Source organism: Callorhinchus milii, unplaced genomic scaffold (genome assembly GCF_018977255.1).
Source record: "Callorhinchus milii isolate IMCB2004 unplaced genomic scaffold, IMCB_Cmil_1.0 Scaffold27, whole genome shotgun sequence".
NCBI lineage: Eukaryota > Metazoa > Chordata > Chondrichthyes > Chimaeriformes > Callorhinchidae > Callorhinchus > Callorhinchus milii.
Genome location: NW_024704768.1, coordinates 2,663,499 through 2,681,563, shown reverse-complemented (window position 1 = coordinate 2,681,563; position 18,065 = coordinate 2,663,499). Strand labels below are relative to the sequence as shown.

At 48.1% G+C, this 18,065-nt stretch overlaps 1 protein-coding gene across 3 annotated transcripts; it reads left to right on the top strand.

Moving 5' to 3' along the window:
• Positions 1-1,824: 1,824 nt before the first annotated feature.
• On the top strand, positions 1,825-17,169 carry tegt (testis enhanced gene transcript (BAX inhibitor 1)). Of its 3 annotated transcripts, none has more exons than XM_042344259.1 (10): positions 1,825-1,901; positions 8,476-8,579; positions 9,201-9,309; positions 10,847-10,967; positions 12,085-12,133; positions 12,903-13,000; positions 13,982-14,061; positions 14,630-14,730; positions 15,604-15,679; positions 16,125-17,169. In XM_042344259.1, the coding sequence occupies exons 2-10, from the start codon at positions 8,524-8,526 to the stop codon at positions 16,149-16,151; spliced, it is 717 nt and encodes a 238-aa protein (XP_042200193.1). In that variant the 5' UTR covers positions 1,825-1,901; positions 8,476-8,523; the 3' UTR covers positions 16,152-17,169. The 3 variants fall into 3 exon arrangements, with proteins under 3 accessions (XP_042200193.1, XP_042200195.1, XP_042200194.1); XM_042344261.1 differs by lacking the exon at positions 1,825-1,901 and adding an exon at positions 3,030-3,087; XM_042344260.1 differs by lacking the exon at positions 1,825-1,901 and adding an exon at positions 7,868-8,043.
• The last annotated feature ends 896 nt before the right edge of the window (positions 17,170-18,065 follow it).

The window sequence follows — 18,065 nt, the reverse complement described above, 5'->3', positions numbered from 1 at the left end:
CCGAAACCTTGGCCAGTCCGGAACCTTGGGGTCTTGTTTGACCCTCAACTATCCTTTCTACCCCACATCTGCGCCATGACCCCCTCTGCCTTCCCCCACCTCCGCAACATCGCCCGGCTCTGCCACTGTCTCACACCGCAGGTCGCCAAAACCCTCATATATGCTTCCATTATATCGAGGCTTGACTATGCAAACTCTTTGCTTGTCGGCCTCCCCAACTCCTCCCTCCACAGGTTGCAGATCATCCAGAACTCTGCAGCCCGTGTCCTCTCCCGCACCGGGCTCCCTGACCCTATCAACCACATCCTCGCCCAACTCCACTGACTTACAATCACACAGAGGATACAGTTCAAGATCCTGATGCTCATCTTCAAAGCCATCCATGGTCTTGCTCTCCCTCTACCTTTGCGACCTCCTAACTCCCTCCATCCTGCACTCTCCCTCCGCTCAGTGGTTGTTGTGTTGAGGTGTTGTTGTGTTGAGGCGTTGTTGTTGTTGTGTTGAGGTGTGGTTGTTGTTGTTGAGGTGTTGTTGTTGTGTTGAGTTGTTGTTGTGTTGAGGTGTTGTTGTTGTTGTTGTGTTGAGGTGTTGTTGTTGTGTTGAGGTGTTGTTGTTGTGTTGAGGTGGTGTTGTTGTTGTTGTGTTGAGGTGGTGTTGTTGTTGTGTTGAGGTGGTGATGTTGTTGTTGTGTTGAGGTGTTGTTGTTGTTGTTGTGTTGAGGTGGTGTTGTTGTTGTTGAGGTGTTGTTGTTGTGTTGAGGTGTTGTTGTGTTGAGGTGGTGTTGTTGTTGTTGAGGTGTTGTTGTTGTTGAGGTGTTGTTGTTGTGTTGAGGTGGTGTTGTTGTTGTTGAGGTGGTGTTGTTGTTGAGGTGTTGTTGTTGTGTTGAGGTGTTGTTGTTGTTGTTGAGGTGTTGTTGTTGTTGTGTTGAGGTGTTGTTGTTGTTGTTGTTGTGTTGAGGTGTTGTTGTTGTTGTTGTTGTGTTGAGGTGGTGTTGTTGTTGTGTTGAGGTGGTGTTGTTGTTGTTGTGTTGAGGTGGTGTTGTTGTTGTTGTGTTGAGGTGGTGTTGTTGTTGTTGTGTTGAGGTGGTGTTGTTGTTGTTGTGTTGAGGTGTTGTTGTGGTTGTTGAGGTGTTGTTGTTGTTGTGTTGAGGTGGTGTTGTTGTTGTTGTGTTGAGGTGGTGTTGTTGTGTTGAGGTGTTGTTGTTGTTGTTGAGGTGTTGTTGTTGTTGTGTTGAGGTGGTGTTGTTGTTGTTGTGTTGAGGTGGTGTTGTTGTTGTGTTGAGGTGGTGTTGTTGTTGTTGTGTTGAGGTGTTGTTGTTGTTGTTGAGGTGTTGTTGTTGTTGTGTTGAGGTGTTGTTGTTGTTGTTGTTGTTGTTGTGTTGAGGTGGTGTTGTTGTTGTTGAGGTGTTGTTGTTGTGTTGAGGTGGTGTTGTTGTTGTGTTGAGGTGTTGTTGTTGTTGAGGTGTTGTTGTTGTGTTGAGGTGTTGTTGTTGTGTTGAGGTGTTGTTGTTGTTGTTGTGTTGAGGTGGTGGTGTTGTTGTTGTGTTGAGGTGGTGTTGTTGTTGTTGTGTTGAGGTGGTGGTGTTGTTGTTGTGTTGAGGTGGTGTTGTTGTTGTTGCTGCGCACCCGCCCAACACCGCACCCGCGCTGAGCCAAGTTGCGTCAGGGCGAGGCAACGAGACGTGATGACGCAAGCGAGGACGTCGCGACGACGGCGGAGGGGGCGGGCGAGAGAGAGAGAGAGAGAGAGCGCGCGCGCGCGCGCGTGAGTGTGCGGCGTCAAGGGTGGTGGGGGGGGGGAGCCGACGCGCTGACGTGAGGCGACGCGCTGACGTCAGGTCCGTGACGCCATCGCGCCGGAGGGAGCGGCACAGATCCTTCCAGAGCGACGACGGGCGGCAGGTAAAGAAAATGGCTCCGTCGCTTCCTCTCCCCCCACTCCCCCCCTCCGCGCCGCGGCCTCACGCTTCGGGGTTCGTTTTACACACCACACGCACTCTCTCCCCCACCCCCCCCCCTCCCCTCACCTCCCGGCCCGAGTTGGCGGCCGGGCTCGCGCGGCGCGGATTACGCGAGCTTCAGGCTTCGGTGTCGTCTCTAGGCCCGGCCCCCCCCCCCCCCCCCCCCCCACACCCCCCCCCCCCCACACACACCCCCACCCCCTCCTCTTGCTCAGGCCACCACTCGCCCACCTCATACGGGGAAGGGGCTATGAGCTCACGGTCCAGGCTGATGCTCCAGTGCAGTGCTGGGGGGGTGGGGGTGGGGTTGGTGGATAAAGCAAGCGCTGTATGTTCTTTTTTTTACACACACACACACACACACAAGCGCCCTGGGACGCCACCTCTTGAGGGAGAGGCACTGTATAAATGCAAGTTGTTAATTGTTGTGGTGGTGGTAGTGGTGGTGGTTGTTGTTTCCGAAGCGCGGTCCCTTTCGGGTGAGCCTTGGGATGTCCCCTCCTCCTCCTGACGCGAAAGACGCCATGCAAATGTAATCTTGTTGTTAAAGCTGAGCTATTCCCCCCCCCCCCACCACGCACACACACTCTCACACTCCGCCGTCGTCTGTCCGTCCCCTGTTCAGAAATGTCAAAGGTTTGTCTGGTCTCCCCCCACCCCACCACCCACCCCCGGGGCGCTGTCAGGGGGGAAATTAAAAAAAAGACTAGGGATGAGAATTCCTGGCTGGGCTGACGCTCACCTCCTCCCCCAGATAACATCTCCCATTCACTTCAGCAACCGTATGTGTGTGTATATATATATATGTGTGTATGCAGGTCATCACTCTGGGCAAACTGCGTTCACCTGCAAATTACACACTCCTTCCCCTTGACAGCAATTTTCCCTGTGAAGAGCTTTGAGGGCGTTTGATGTTATAGGTGTTTATGAAAATGTAAGCTCTTCTATGCGTGTGTTTGCGTGTGCACCTTACCTCCCCTACAGGCTGTGGTGTGAGCCCTTTATCACCTGTTATCTTTTAGGTAACTGCTGGCTGCTTTGTATATCCTGCGTATAAATGGAGATCTGAGCTCAGTAGATCAATTCACTCCCTGTTGTGGCACTCACCCATAGACCAAGATGCCCAGGTTTGATCTCTGCTTAGTGCTTAGGTGTTGTCACACTGGGTGCTGGTAAAGGTGCTGTAATTTGAAAAAAGAATAGAATATCGTTTGTGTGTCTCCTGTTGTCATCCACCAAAATAATTGATGAGTCATGTCACTTTTCTGGGACCTTGTTTTGTCCGACTTGACTTCTGTTTACCTCCGCAAACGTTCACGGTGTTTGACAGTAATCACTTGTTATGTGCTTTTATTCATTTTGACCATATATGCTATAAAATGCTTTATAAAATGCTTTAAAAATTGCAATATCTTGCAGCTGTGTTGTACTCTCCAGTACTAGGACACAACGGCTGTTAATGAATCTGTGTGTCTGCTTTGTTTACATTTTGGAACAGTCTGTCTTCAAGAGTTCATTTTCATTTGAAAATGTGTTTGCATGGATGGCAGTAAAAGCAAATGGAGGTGTTTGCATGTCATAAAAGTGAACTGTGACTTTGAATGGAAGGTTGTAAAGTGTACAGTTGTGAGGTGCGCGTCTGATTGAGCATTCCCTAAAATAAGTTTGTTAAGAGGCATCACTGACCCCCCGCCCCCGAAGCAAATGCTAGTGTTGTAGTGCATAGGTGCTGTCACAAGTTTTGTTCAAACCTGGTTATTTCCGCAAGTTAGTTGCCTAAAAACTCTCTGTGACAGTGACTGTGTGTTTGTTTTTACTTTAATTGAGAAACCACAAGGTGAAGGTCCACTATGCCGGGAACTGTCAAGGTTGTAGGGTGATAAATACAGTATCGGTGGTTAGGTTAGCGAGATTGAGTTATAAAAAAANCTGTAGGAGGAAGGGAACCAAGAGTATTTTGTTGCACTGTTTTGCTGAATTTATTGGGTTTGTTTGAATATTTTTTTGCTACACAATTGTGTGATATATTGACCTACGCTTTACAGTTACACTTTACAGAAACATTTTGTTGACTTGTTAATTATTAAAGGCAATGACCACTGCCTGTTATATTTAGTCTTTCTAAAGTAAGCTTAAAAAATATTCTAGAATTTTATTTGAGCTAATTTTGTGATCAGCTGTTACTTAATAGGAAGAGTATTGGAGCGAATTATTATATAATAAATGTTGCAGAGAGGTGGGTGGCTGCATGTTTCTTAGTGACTGTCCAGCGCCTTGGGAAACGTCCTCCTGACGCGAAAGGCCCTATACAAATGTAATTTGTTGTTGTCATGGTTTTGTGATTGAAACCGCTACTCGGTCACAGTCTGAGAACGAGACATTTTGTGAGAAATAAAAGCACGAGTTGCCGAGAACGCTCGGCGGGGTCGGGCAGCATCCTTGGCGAGAGTTAGAAAGCGAGTGAGTGTTTCAGGTCGCTAACCTTTCGCCAGTTTGGCAGTACTTTGCCTTGCGTTTTGCGTTAGAACTGGTTTGAGGTTAAAATTCCAGTGCAGTGACCTCATGAATGGGACAATGGTGCGTGTCTGGTCCTTCCCATTGCTGATGTCATGTTGCTATCAGGGTGGGTGGGTTGGTGGGGGTGGGTATAAATCAGCATTATCCCAGCCAAATCATCTATTTACAGCTTAATCCTCTTGAGTTTTCGGATAATGCCATTGTAAGTCCAGCGCGCCCAGGCTCTGATTGAAATGTCAGCTGTTTAATTTAAAAATGTCGCCTTTTTCTATTTTTTTTTTAAAAAAAGCTGTTTCAAATGGTTTTGAGCAGGTGTGTGTGTGTGTGTGTATGTTACAAAACGAGTTGAGAATCTTAAGTTGTCCGTGAGTCCGCGTTCAAATCTTCTATTATGTGGACGCGGTGGTTTTGAATTTGTTCCGTTGGGAATGGGATAATGTAGGTGAAGCATTGTGAGTGGGTAAATATAATGGTCAGTGGGGAAATGCCTATAGACTTCAGTGAGATTAGTCCTTGTTTAGACTTTTATGTACTTAAAACATTTCATATTTTAGGAAAACCCAGATAAGTGCAAACCTTCAAGTTAATTATTAGCATTTGATGGAGATGCAGAATACCTACTTTCACTTAGTATTAATTCACTTTATAGTACATTTTTAAAGTCAATTCACTTTACAGTATATTCTGCGAAGCGCTTTGAGCCTTCTCGAAGGCGTGATAAGGTGCTATATCAAAAGCGAGGTTTATTATTGCTCTTTTGACTTAACTTGGCAGCAACTGTGATTGAGAGCTGTCAAGATCACCTTTGCTGCTGTATTTGTTGTGTGCTCAGCATCAGTTGCTTGGGTGGGGGTGAGCGTGGTGGTGAGGGTGCACACTTTGGTCAGTATTTGTGGTATGTGCACCTGTCAGAACCCACACAGTACAGGTTGTTACCGATTGGAGTCCAGCACCTGATCCAGTTAATAGGCAGGGGGGCGGTTGGGTTACAATTTAATGTTGGTTAAAATACCACATTTTACAGCTGCTCTATCCGCGAGTGAGAGAGATTGGGCAACATTTCAGCAGTGAAATGTGGTGACTGGTGCTGCACACAGACCCTGACTGAGCTGAATGCTTTGATAACCAATGTCTGCCCCCGTATATGCCACGTAACCGTTAGCAGAAGTTTATGCATCAGTCGTCGCAGAGGCTGCAGTCGCTTGGGATTTCGCTCGGGGTGATGTTTGTAGCTTTTATTACAAACGAGAGAGTTAATTAACCATTACCCTGCTGGCAAGTCTGTGGCAACTTCGGTCTCCAAAGGCTAACTGTTTTGTTTCAGCTTATGATGCAACTCGAGCATAAAGTTACGACCAGACTATTGATTAACCCAACCGCAAATAACCTTGTAAATAGTTTATATGTAATCACTGAGCCTTTCCGTTTCTTCCATTTTTGTATTGAACACTTGTTTGATCACAGTCCATTTTGGAGATGGAGTCAACATTTTTTCAAATAATGTTTGATTTAATTGATGAGAATACTGCTTTCACAAGCCATTTAACCCTGCAAACCCAAACCCTAACGGGTAGGGTGGTCCTAGCTGGACAAGAAGCAAGAAAACTTGCCAGACAGTGATATCAATGGCAAGCTATGCGGTTTTAGCTGGTTAGACTCCAGCGGTTATATCTGGGGTCCCCGAAGCCTTGGCTTTTGCCCACCTGCGCCTATTACTTTCCGGAATTAGGTAAGCAGGACACATCCCTCCAGGGAGTGAGCACACATTCCATTCCAACAATCTATCCCTGCAAATTCCATGAGTAGATGGGATGCATGGAATTAATTCTCAGTTTGGTTTGGAGACTCTTAAGCACGGTGATGGATTTCCGCATGAGTCAGACACCCGACGGACCAAAATAAGAGCCATCAAAATCTCCCCACCCCAAAAACTTACCAGCTTGATGGCCACATCATTTGGCCAAAGCAGAAGGCAACCACTGAGCTGTCAATCCACGACTGTTTGTGGGACACTGCAGTGCACAATTGGCTGCCGATTGCGAGCAGGGTGTAACGGAAAATAGTTTGCATTTTTTCGCCACTAAGACATCCAAACATTTGTGATACTGATTGATGGGAAATATTTTTGCTGAGTACACGGCAGCTTTCAGCTACCCCCAGGTGATGGTACTTCTCTTTCTAGATAAAATGGGCTTGATTTAATCTCTACTGTTTCACATCTAGTTTCAGTAAGTGTGGAAAAGGGCCAATTTCTTAGAAAGGTTACGTGATCCTGAACTTGGAGCTCATGAACTATTGAAACTGAAAGCACAGACATTGCTCTGTGTAGATATCCGTTTCTGTGGTGCATTAAATCCATTTTTGTTCCCTCGTGAGAAGAGATTGTGGGGGTATTGACCAAAGAAGGAACTGAGTTGGTCACTTTGACAACCTGGATTGCGTTGCCAGTAACGCGTCTACTGAGCTGCCAGTTCTGTGACTTGAGGTTGATCGCTTTACGGAGATTGGTATAGATATACGCCAATGTGTGGAGTTTGTTCTCTGGGTCATTCTGAAACGGGAACACTTGTTAGTGAATTGTGCTGTTCCAATTCACAATCACTGCTTCTGTTCCCGAAACCACAGGTTTGATTTAACTACTGTATAGGGTGGGTAGAGGTGGAACCGGGCCAAGAAATGTAGTAGGCTTGATGTTGAAAGAAACTTGAAATAGCAATAATCAAATTGCGTTGATACCGCAGTTTTCAAGTAAGATTAATATCTTGAAGCGCTTCAGAGATTTGGCAGAACCGAGGAACGAGAATCGAAGGGTTTGGGACCAAAGCCATGGTCGGGGAGCTTTCAAGAGTTTTTTTTTGAAGGCAGAACAAAAAGGGGCGAGGGGAGGAATTTTAGGGGAATGTTCCAGGGAGCGGGGACGTAGTGGCTGATGGAGGAAAGTTGTAAGTACTGAGATGTAGAGCATAGTTTGCAGAGAGGAAAGGAGGGGACTGACGGGGAAATGCGGACCGAAGGAGATGATGCGGGGGCAGAGGTTAGTTGCTGTGTTGGTGTACAAGACACCAGTGGAGCATGACGAGGATGGATGTGTGTATAACCTGTCACATTTTCCTCGTTATTGCAACCGTAAGAATGTGTAGGATATTCACGTTGCACTAGTGTACCTCCTCTCTTGAGTGAGTGCCAAATCTTCTCCATCTGACAAACGTGTGTTATCAAACCCCATATCAGGGTGCAGCATTGCAGCACAAAACATCTCAGAAGACTTTGGAGTTTTACCCGTGGAAAGTTTGGGCCACTCCTTCCACTGCTCTGGTTAATGTTTAGCCGTGCGGCTTGATGGAGCCTTGCTATATCCACTTGAATCAGGCTTTACTAACCCCATCTCGGGTCCGAATCTCTGACTTTCCGGTGCCTTGGGACTTCCTCCTGACGTGAAAGACGCTGCGTAAAGACGCTTGTTGTTACTAGAAGAACCTGGACGAGCCGGGCAATGGAAGGATGCTTCCCTTCTGAAATTGTTTTCAAAGCTGGAGTTTTGGATGAGAGTACAAGAGTGAAATCAAGTACTGTGCAGTTAAAGACTCACCTCTCAGTCACTATCTTGGCTTTCAGATGATTAGCAATAGGGCAGAAACAGACGCAGGAATGGACTCGTCGAACCTGTTCCGCTGTATCACAGTGAATCCTTTAATCCTATTTCTGCCTTTTTTCTGGTAGCGTTTCTAACCATCTTAAACTCTTAGTTTAAAGATAGTGTGAAATCGATTCAGGGTCCTGCTAAAGATTGGGGCAACAGCACATGTGTGGGCGAGTGTTTCAAGTGCACTGGGAGGTGTTTGGTTCAAATACGGAAAGTCTTATTAGAATGTAACGACTTGTTTAGTTTAAGGCAAAAGTGTTTTAAAAGTTTTTTTAAAAAAATCTGTACTTTACATTGTTCTATTTTTTAACCCCCAATCCTCGAAGCACATCTTAACACTATTGCCTCTGTTTAGGCGATTGATTAAGACAAGAGGAAGCGGACAGTCAAGATCCCAGACAAGATGAATATATTTGACAGGAACACGAACATCAATGCTTTGTTTAAATTCTCCCAGATGTAAGTAGCTAAATAAACCGTTGGGGGTGGGGGCGGGGGAAGAATTGAGTGAAATGTGTGACCCTGTTGTTGACTTGTGAAGGCTTATAACTGCAAACAGTATACACAGCAAGTTGGAGTGTGCGTGTTGGAAGCCAGTAGTTATTTTGAGTACAATATTTGGTGCCAGTTGAGTGAGAGAAGATGGTTGAGGAATCAGTGGCTTAAATTGGATAAACGTCTGGTCCCAACACTTGCTCTATTTACAGTTCACACATGATTAGAAATTTATTTTGATTCTCCAACCCCCCGCCTGCCCCCACACCACCCCGTATTGGGCTCCTTTCACCATCCAAGTGTCTGGTGTGAGGGTGCGGGTGTCTGGAGATATTGTCTCCAGCAGGGAGAGTCAAAGGGCTGCTCTTTGACAGATCTTAGCTGCCGGTGTCAGGGCTGTGTTGGGACAGCGTGGATTCCACTCCATCCCCCTGATGCTTACAGATAGAAGGGACTCCGATGGAGAGGAGAAAAGTACTATAGAATGTGGGGAGAGGGAGGAGGTGAGAGGTCTTGTTTGAAGCGGGTTAACAGATGCGCGGCAGACCATGGATCCATAACTGTAACGATTCTCTCTGCACACAGATCTCCCTCAACCCAGCAGCACCTGAAGAAGGTGTACTCCTCCCTGGCGATCTGCATGTTTGTGGCGGCAGCTGGTGCTTACGTCCATGTGGTCACAAGAATCTTTCAGGTTAGTTACCGTCGGTGAGGTGTAACTAACGAGCCACATCTGTGGCCTGTCGCTGTGTTGGTGATCGTCAGCCTGGCTCGGCTCGCCTCTGAGTCAGAAGGTAGTGGGTTCAAGCCCCGACGTTCAGATGAGACATTAAACTGAGGTCCCACTTGTGCCCTGTCAGGTGGACGTTAAACACCCCGTGGCACTATTTAAAAAGAGAAGAGAGTTTCTCTCTCTCTCTCTCCCCCAATGTCCTGACTAAGAATTTCCCCCAGATACTATTGATCATTCGCTTTCATGACTGTTTGTGGGATGTTGTTGGGCTCAAATTGGCTGCTGCATTTGCCCACAAATACCTAGTCAGTACACTTTACTCGTGAAACTCTTTGAGACATCACAACGACCTGATAAGGCGCAATATCAAATGCAGGGATTAATGTGTTATTCTATTAGTGAGAATTCCATTTGAAAGAGACGTTCTATTCAAAGCTCAAACCTGCTGGGCTAGTCTTGCTTTCAGACGGTCTCCCTATTACAGCATAATTGAGTTGAAAGGATCTATGCGATCCTAAAGCAATCTGCACCTCAGTAATTAAGTTGATCCAAAAATAAATGACCCCAAACTCAAGTCACTGCAAATTGCTTGTGTGAAAGTCACTTTTAAGTTCATTCTCCATCCATCTGCCAACTCTTTGCTTCCATTAGGATGTGTGCCAGCGCTGTAATTTTCTCCTGTGCATGAGTGAAATGTCCTGTCAAACCCGCTCCCGTCATTTTTAGGCCTCTTTTTACCTTCTAACCCTATTTCCGCACCTTTACCCTTCATACCGTCACTTCCAAAATTCCCGTCTGTCATCTGCAACGACTGCAATTCATGCTGCGTCAGTGGCTTTCACAGCCCTTTGTGTGAAGAAATGTTTTTTGGTTTCACTTTTAACCGACCGAGCGCAAACTTTCAGATTATGATTGATGAGTTCCTTCTGCCCTTGAGAATGTACCTCCCTTCCTCCCACACTGACCTGCTGATTATATGGGCAGCCTGCCAGAAGTGAAGACAAAATTCTCAAGTGATCGAGTTGGACATTAAGACTCAGTAAAGATTTGGGCCGGCTTGGCTCAGTTAATCGCAAGCTTGGCTCTGGATCAAGATCTTGTGGCTTCACACCACTGGAGTTCATGGTTGAGGCTGACGCTCATGCAGTGCTGGGGGAAACACTGCATTGTCAGTGGTGCCGGCCTCTGAATGAAACATTCCCGGTTGTTTGTTGATTGGCGGACGGCTTTCCCGGTGGGTAATAATCCCATTTTAAAAAATAATAATAATTTGGTCACTAAATCCACGACTATTTGTGGGGACGCTGCTGTGTGCAGTTGGCTGCCGCGTTTCCCCCATAAATATACAGCCACCACACTTTACAGTATATTCTGTGAAGCGCTTTGAAACGTCTCGAAGACGTAATGAGGCGCTGTGTCAAACGCAAGGATTATTATTGTTGTTTTCCTGCACCTGTAAGACAGCCGTCTGGTGACTGAGAGGTGGATTGTGTTTCAGGGCGGCTTGCTGTCCATGCTGCTGTCTCTGGGGCTGATGCTGTGGCTCTCGTTTACTCCACACAACAGTGAGACTGAGTCCAAGCGGCTCCTCATCCTGGCTGGATTCGCGTTCTTCACAGGTAATTCCCCCCCTGCAGCGAGCCGAGAGAGTGGCGCTCACCGTATTACAGCCCCTTCTCCACTGGCTCCCTGTCACACAGCACAACGATTTCAACACTCTTGGGTTTAAATCACTTCATGCCCAGCCCCATCTCTCTCTCTCTCTCTCTCTATCCCTCCATCTCTCCAACCTGCTCTCTCTCTCCACCACTATCCTCTACCTCTGCTCGACTGGCTCCAGCCTCCTCCTTGTCCTCCCCCGCTCCCCCTCCTCCCCACCATCGGCGGCCGTGCCTTCAGCCTCTACGCCCCGAAACTGTGGAACTCTCCCTCAATCCCTCCGCCCCCTCTCCCCTTTTTCAGGTTGCACTTGAAAACCTTCCTCTTCGACCATGCCTATAGTCACCTCCCCCTGGCTCGGCGTCGGGCACTGTTAAGAGCTCCGAGACGCCGTTCGGGTGAAGGGCGCTGTGTAAATGCAAGTTGTTGTTCTTGCACTGCAAGCTGAGCTCCAATTCTGACAGTGAAATGTGCACCCATTGTGTTTTATATGGCAGCGGTGAAGGTGACCCAATGTATAAATCTTTCCAGTGTAAATTCTTACTGTTTGACAGCTTACCTGGAGAAGATATACGCCCAAGCTGTTAGTGAGGACATTTATCACCTGAAATCATAGAATGCTACAGGGCAGAAGGAGGCCCTTCATTCAAGCCCATCAAGTCTGTGGCTGGCTGGCTCTCTGAAAGAACTGTCCGTTTAGTGCCAATCCTGCCCTTTCTTTCATACCATCACCAGCCAAGCCTTCAACCACTCTGCCCACACGCACACCCTCAGAATCTCCCTACCAAATCCCTCCCTCGCATTCTGTCTTCCCCTGAACACCTACCTCTTTGCTCGCAGTCTGCCTGCCGTGTGTCTCTGCCGAGTCCTGAACTCTGTAAAGTTTGCTGCCATTTGTCTCCGAAACCTTGTCAGGGGAGCGGTTTAGCGGGGAATGAGTGAGAGAATCTCCTGCTCCTCGCGCAACCAGTGGAGTGAGTTCAGTGATGATTAAGGACCAGTTTGGCTGTGCTGTTCCCTCTTTGCCCCCAACCATCTGTTGACTGGAGTTCTGATATTGGCTTCTGTTCATTGCAGGCACTGGACTGGGACCCATCATGGATTTTGTTATTTCTGTTGACCCGAGGTAAGCCAAGCCAAGTCTGTGCAGTTTGAAGGTCGTGTATTTGGATTTTCGCTCCTTTATTCTCTCTCTTACCACTATTTCTCCGTATTTCTCCTCAACGAGTGCAAATCTTTTTGCTGAGATAACCTTCCACAGGTGCCAAGGTTCTGGACTGGCTCAGTGGGGTGGAGTGTGCATCCATGGGTGGTGGGCACCACAGTCAGCATCAATGGGCTGTTCCACTCCAGGGAACCACAATGAAGCCAACTCCAGGGTTAGTGCGGGCTACACACAGTGAGCCATGCTGCTTACCAGTCTGGAGTGTGAATAAATGTCTTAACTTCTGGAGGGAGTGAGGTCACCACAGCAGGGGAGTGATTTACACTTTGCAGCTCTACAGAAGAAGGCCATTTGGCCTGCGGTGCCTGTGGTTGCTTTGTGAAAGAGCAATCCATTCAGTCCCATTGCCCTACCTTTCCCCCTGATATCTATCTTGTTGCCTCTTGAAAGCTACTGTGGATCCTGCCTCAACCAGCCCAACCGGCCGGACATTCACATGCTAACAATTCTCTGTGTGGGGGGGGGGGGAATAAATCCTAATATTCCCCCTTTCACTTTTGGTAATGACCTTGAATGGATCAGTAACAAAGAGAGGCCTGATTGGGTCTGGCCCAAGAATTAAGTCCAGGGGAGTTGTAGAAATGTGCGTGAGTGAGTGTGTGACAGGTTATCTTGGTGTCCGACAGGTCAGTTCTCTGTGTTTAATCCACTGCCTTGTTTCCTATTGCAGCATTATTCCCACATCATTCCTGGCCACTGCGCTGATTTTCTCCTGTTTCACATTGAGTGCTTTGTACGCCCAGCGTCGCAGCTATCTCTTCCTTGGAGGTAGGATATTCTGATCGAAAGTTAGCCTTCATCTCTCGTCTCACATGGCCTCCGCGATTGTGTTTATTGTAAGAGCTCCGTGCTGGCTTTTTAATTGATCTCTGCTTAAAACGGTGTCCGGAGCTGGTAAGAAAGAGACAGAGTTTGGATCTCCTCTGTGTCCCCAGCCCACAAATAAGTTAAGTAAAGCTCACATCAGTCTGATCTGTATCAATCGTATAATTTACACGGTTTATGTGTTCCTCCATCCTACCTGATCCCAACCCCCAGTGCCTTGGGGCATCTTCTTGAGGTGAAAGGCGCTGTGCAAATATAATTTTATATTGCATAATCGCCTAAGTCATACAACTTCCACATATAACTCAAACTTTGCAATAAGTCACAGTAAACGTCTGGTTCGACTTGTATTTTTTTATAGGTGGATCACACAATAGTCACCTGTGTCCATCTCTCTGTCTTCTCCAGATTCTCTCCTCACACTCCCAAACCCCCTGCTTCACACTGGGGCTCAATTATTACTTGGGCCTTGTGCCCCATTATCATGGGGCAGCCCTTGTTAGCTCCCTTTACACGTAGGTTGAGCGCCAATAACCCTACGATCGGGGTTTATCCCAGTCAGGGTTTCGCCCACAAAATACACAGTCAATTCACGTTACAGTATATTCTGTGAAGGGCTTTGAGACATCTCGGAAGACCTGATAAGGCGCTGTGTCAAATGTGAGGATTATTATTATTATCCTCCCGTCACAGCTTTACTGCCGTGTTTCTTTTGGCAGGCTCAGCCTTAACGTCAGACTGCTTGTTCTCTGCGGGTTCCTCGTGCTCGCGTGGCCCCATATGAGGGGCTGTGGCGCCATTGTCAAACCCCCCTCGTGAGCCATGGCTGATAACAAGGTGTCAGGTGGTTTATTTCTCTCCAGTATTAAGAGGAACACTCGGTTGCTTCCCTCTTGTGAATCTCTGCTGTTGTGTCTCCTCCAGGCATTCTGATGTCTTGCCTAACGGTGCTTTGCTTCCTCCCCTTGATCAACTTGCTGTTCGGATCCATGTTGCTCTTTAAGGTAAATGGGAGACGCACGTTTCTTACCCCCCCCCAAAAAAAATGCCCTGCTGTCCCCTGTGCGTGTTTTCCTTTCTGCTGCTCACTGACTAACAACTGAAATGTGTGGAAGAATGACGATAATTGTATTTAGAAGATACTTGATTGTATTCGCTACAAGCGTTTTGACTGTGTTCAGACGTCCAGAGGATCAGGGGGGACCGTGTGTGCGCGAGTGCGTATGAGTGTGATAGCGTGAGTGTGAGTGTGCGTGAGTGAGTGACTGAGCGCCGTCATTTTCATGGCGGATATTGATCCATTGCCGTGTTCGGGCCAGATCTTCCATAACAGCGACGATGGGAAATGCATCTCTGGCAGCTTGTTTCGGTTCCTCCGTAGTCTCTTATGGCTGTCTTGCAACGGTGTGGGGGGGGGGGGGGGTCGGGGAGGAGCACAGGACTCCGTGGACACCCTGTGCTTAAAGCCGACAGGGTCTGGAGCCGACAGGAGACGAGAGGTTGGGTTGCCTGCCTGCTGTATGGTTGGCAGCCAGAGAGTGATACGGTGCTAACTCCTGTTTCTATTGTCAGGCTCAGCTTTACATTGGACTAGTTGTCTTCTGCGGCTTCATCCTGTTTGACACTCAGATGATCATCGAGAAGGCAGAGAACGGTGACAAGGATTACATCTGGTGAGTGAGTGACCGGACGGAGCCACAGCCCCCGTTTGCCTACAAATAAACAGTCTCTGTACTTTATAGATATTACAGATCCACTGAGGTGGATAGCAATTTGTCAGGTCAGGGTATTAAGGGATTTGGGGTAAGGGCGGGAAATTGTTGAGGTACAGATCAGCCATGATCTTATAGAATGGCGGAACAAGCTCGAGGGGCTGAACGGCCCCCTGTTTCTATGTTTACTGTAGCTCGGGAAGTTTACACACTGTTATCAGTGGCAAGACTTATTTTTATTTGCTCTTAAACCCCTCCCGTCTGCAGCAGCCTGTTAGGTAGCACTCCGGGTGTGTGGCTCGCTTTGGCTACTTATCTTGTTTAAGGATTATTATTAAGTTCCATCTCACATTCTGGTCATTGTTTCCCCCTCTGCACCCGCAGCTCGGACGCCAATTAATGAGTTATTCCTTGCATTTGACACAGTGCCTTATCACGTCGTTGAGACGTCTGAATAAAACGCTTTGCGGGATATACTGTAAAGTGTAGTTAGTGACCGTGTGTTTTGGGGGCGAAACGACCCCAGAACCAATGGGTTTCACTTTTCCACAATCCTGGAGACACTGTCCCACGGAAAGAGATTTTCAGCCCAGGCCAACAACGACAACAACTTGCATTTATATAGCGCCCTTCACGCGGGATAGCTTCCCAGAGCGCTTAAAGGAGGCCCTTCAGCCATTGTCTCTGTGTTGCTGGTTCCCCTTATTATCGCAGGGATTGTTGAACGCCTTGAGACAGACGTATTCCCCGCCGCCCCCCCGATGCGAAAAGCGCTGTGCTGTGTCCGTGTAAATCTGTGCGGTGGTGTTAACTGTTCCCTCTGATCTCCCGCAGGCACTGTGTGGACCTGTTCCTGGATTTTATTGCCGTCTTTAGGAAGCTCATGTTACTGCTGACCATGAACGAGAAGGTTTGCTTTGGGCTCTGGGTATTTTATTAACTATAACTAGTAACTAGCAACGTTATTAGCTGCTCCCTCACCGCGCTCGTGCTTACACATCCCGAGCCAGTGTCTCGGGAACGAGGGGGGGGGTGGGGTTATTCTTAACGCCCTTCAAGCGGGGCAGTGTCTCAGAGCGCTTCACAGTGGTGGAGCCTAACGCCGAGCCGGGAGGAGGGAAGAGATGACCGGTCGAAAAAGGTCTTCATTCGTGACCTAAAAGAGGGGAAGGAGGGGCGAGGCGGAGGGATTGTGTGGGGAGAGAGAGGGAGAGTTCCAAAGTTTCGGGTGGGTAGTGGCTGAAAGCGCGGCCGCCGATGGTGGGGCAGAGGGGACGAGGGACAAGCAGGAGGCAGGGAGGGTGGTGGGGGAGAGAGAGAGAGGGACGCTAACTGGCTTTTTTTCTTGTGACCAGGAGAAGAAGAGGAACGAGAAGAAATGAGGGGACCGACCGGACCGACAATGGCGAAGATCTCTTTTCCTGCTTTTCTTGCGTTCATTAAAAAGAAAGATTGTGAGACTCTCTGACGACTATCTTAACGCTGGTGCTTATTTGTATCCCCAGACCGTCTAATAGGGTAACGTAGGTTTGCAGCAGTCTGCTTAGAAATGTGGCTGCTTTTTCCGGGGGTGGGAGGGGATGGGGTGGGGTGGGAGGGGGGTGGTGTTGGGGGTGGGAGGGTTAGTCAGTAGTTTTGTGAGTAGTTTGGAATGTTTCTACATCTTTTATTGCAGGTCATTGCTGAGATTGTTGGGTTGGGGGGGTGGGTGGGGGGGTTAGAATGGTGTCGTCATGGAAATCAATCAATGTTCTTTCTCCTTGGTCTTCCTTTCCCCCACCCCATGTCTTTTAACCACTGGCTCAAAGCCACTGCTTTCTCTCTCTTTCTCTCTCTCATTCTCTCTCTCTCCCCGCCCCCCCAACACACACACCACACACACACACACACACACTGACCACCATGTGTGTGCGCGCGCGTGTGTGTGTGGACGGTAGCCCCCTGACTGGAGTGACTGGCCACCACTGTGGGGTTTTTATTAACAAGAAGAAATTGCATTTTTACTAAGCCAAAATCCTGAGCTCTGCTTTCCCCTCCCACACTCACTCATTCCTCCATTCCCTCCCTCCCTCCCTCACTCCTTTTGCTTCTCCCCCCTCCCCCTTTAGATGTGCCAATTCGAATTGCTCGTGTGTGCTACAAGCACGCAATAGAACACGCCTGTCTTAACCCGGGTGGGCGGGAGGACAGGCTTTACGTTAATGATTTGTAGGAGCAAAGTGATCTCTGCTGTTTAATGCGCGGCTCCTAACTCACCGTTTAGAAAGCTGCGATTGCAATACTGTGAAAAAACAAAGGAAAAAAAAAACAAGCAATTGGTTTCTTTAACTGATGAATGGAGTCTTAAACTTTGTATTAATTCCTGTTCTTTGATTAAATAAAATGGCCATCAAAACAAAACCTTTTTCTTTTTCGCACACACACACACACACGCGCGAGTGCGAGCGCACGAGTGGGACATTGTGGTTTCCCTCCCAAGAGGAGGTTGCGCATAGATGTTTGTAACAAAAGAATATAATAAATTTGCCGCGTGGAAGAAAACCAAGGTCCTTCTAGTCGGTAATTGGAGTTGAGGTATAGATCGGTCAGTCGATCCAGTAGATTGGTGGAACAGGCTCAAGGGGCTGAATGGCCTCTTCCTGTCCTATGCAGTTCAATGCTGGGATCTGTTTGTGTCAACTGAGTTGTTTATCCCCCTTTATGAGCGCTCAACTGCCAGATAAGCAACTGTGTCTAATGGGATTATTTTGAGGAGAGAGGCACAGCCTTTGGTATGAGAAGAGGCATCGGGGCAATTGATGTGTATCTCGCTCTGCCCGTCAGCACCACTGCAACAAATTACATTTGTATGGCGCCCCGAGAATTTGCACCCGAGCTTGGGGGTTGGGATCGGGAGGGCAGAGGGGGTAGGAGGGTGACAGAAGATCACGGTCGAAAAAGAGGGTCTTGAGACGGGCCTTGGAAGGAGGCAAGGGAGAGGGTGAGGCGAAGGGACTGGGATGGAGTTCCAAAGGGTGGGGGCAGAGAGGCTGGAGGCCTGACCGCCAATGGTGGGGCAGGGAGCAAGTGAAAGGGAAGGAGCGGACAGGTCATTGTGGAGTAAGCAGGTCTCAGAGGTCGGGCGTTAACATCGAGGCCAGCACACTTTACGTTCCCCTTCAATGGTTGACTGGAGAAAGGGTCCACGGTCTCTCATAAAGAAGAGTTACGGAGTTTGACGGCTCAGTGACTCAGGGCCTCGTTCCGTCAGAATCGCGTTCAGTTGTTTTTTTCCCTTCGACAAGAAATGACTTGAT

Excerpts from the sequence above, each read along its gene's own strand:
- tegt (XM_042344259.1), top strand. The coding sequence starts at position 8,524 with ATGAATATATTTGACAGGAACACGAACATCAATGCTTTGTTTAAATTC. Across the intron at positions 8,580-9,200 it reads TTGTTTAAATTCTCCCAGAT|ATCTCCCTCAACCCAGCAGC; the intron begins GTAAGTAGCTAA and ends CTCTGCACACAG. Across the intron at positions 14,731-15,603 it reads GGTGACAAGGATTACATCTG|GCACTGTGTGGACCTGTTCC; the intron begins GTGAGTGAGTGA and ends GATCTCCCGCAG.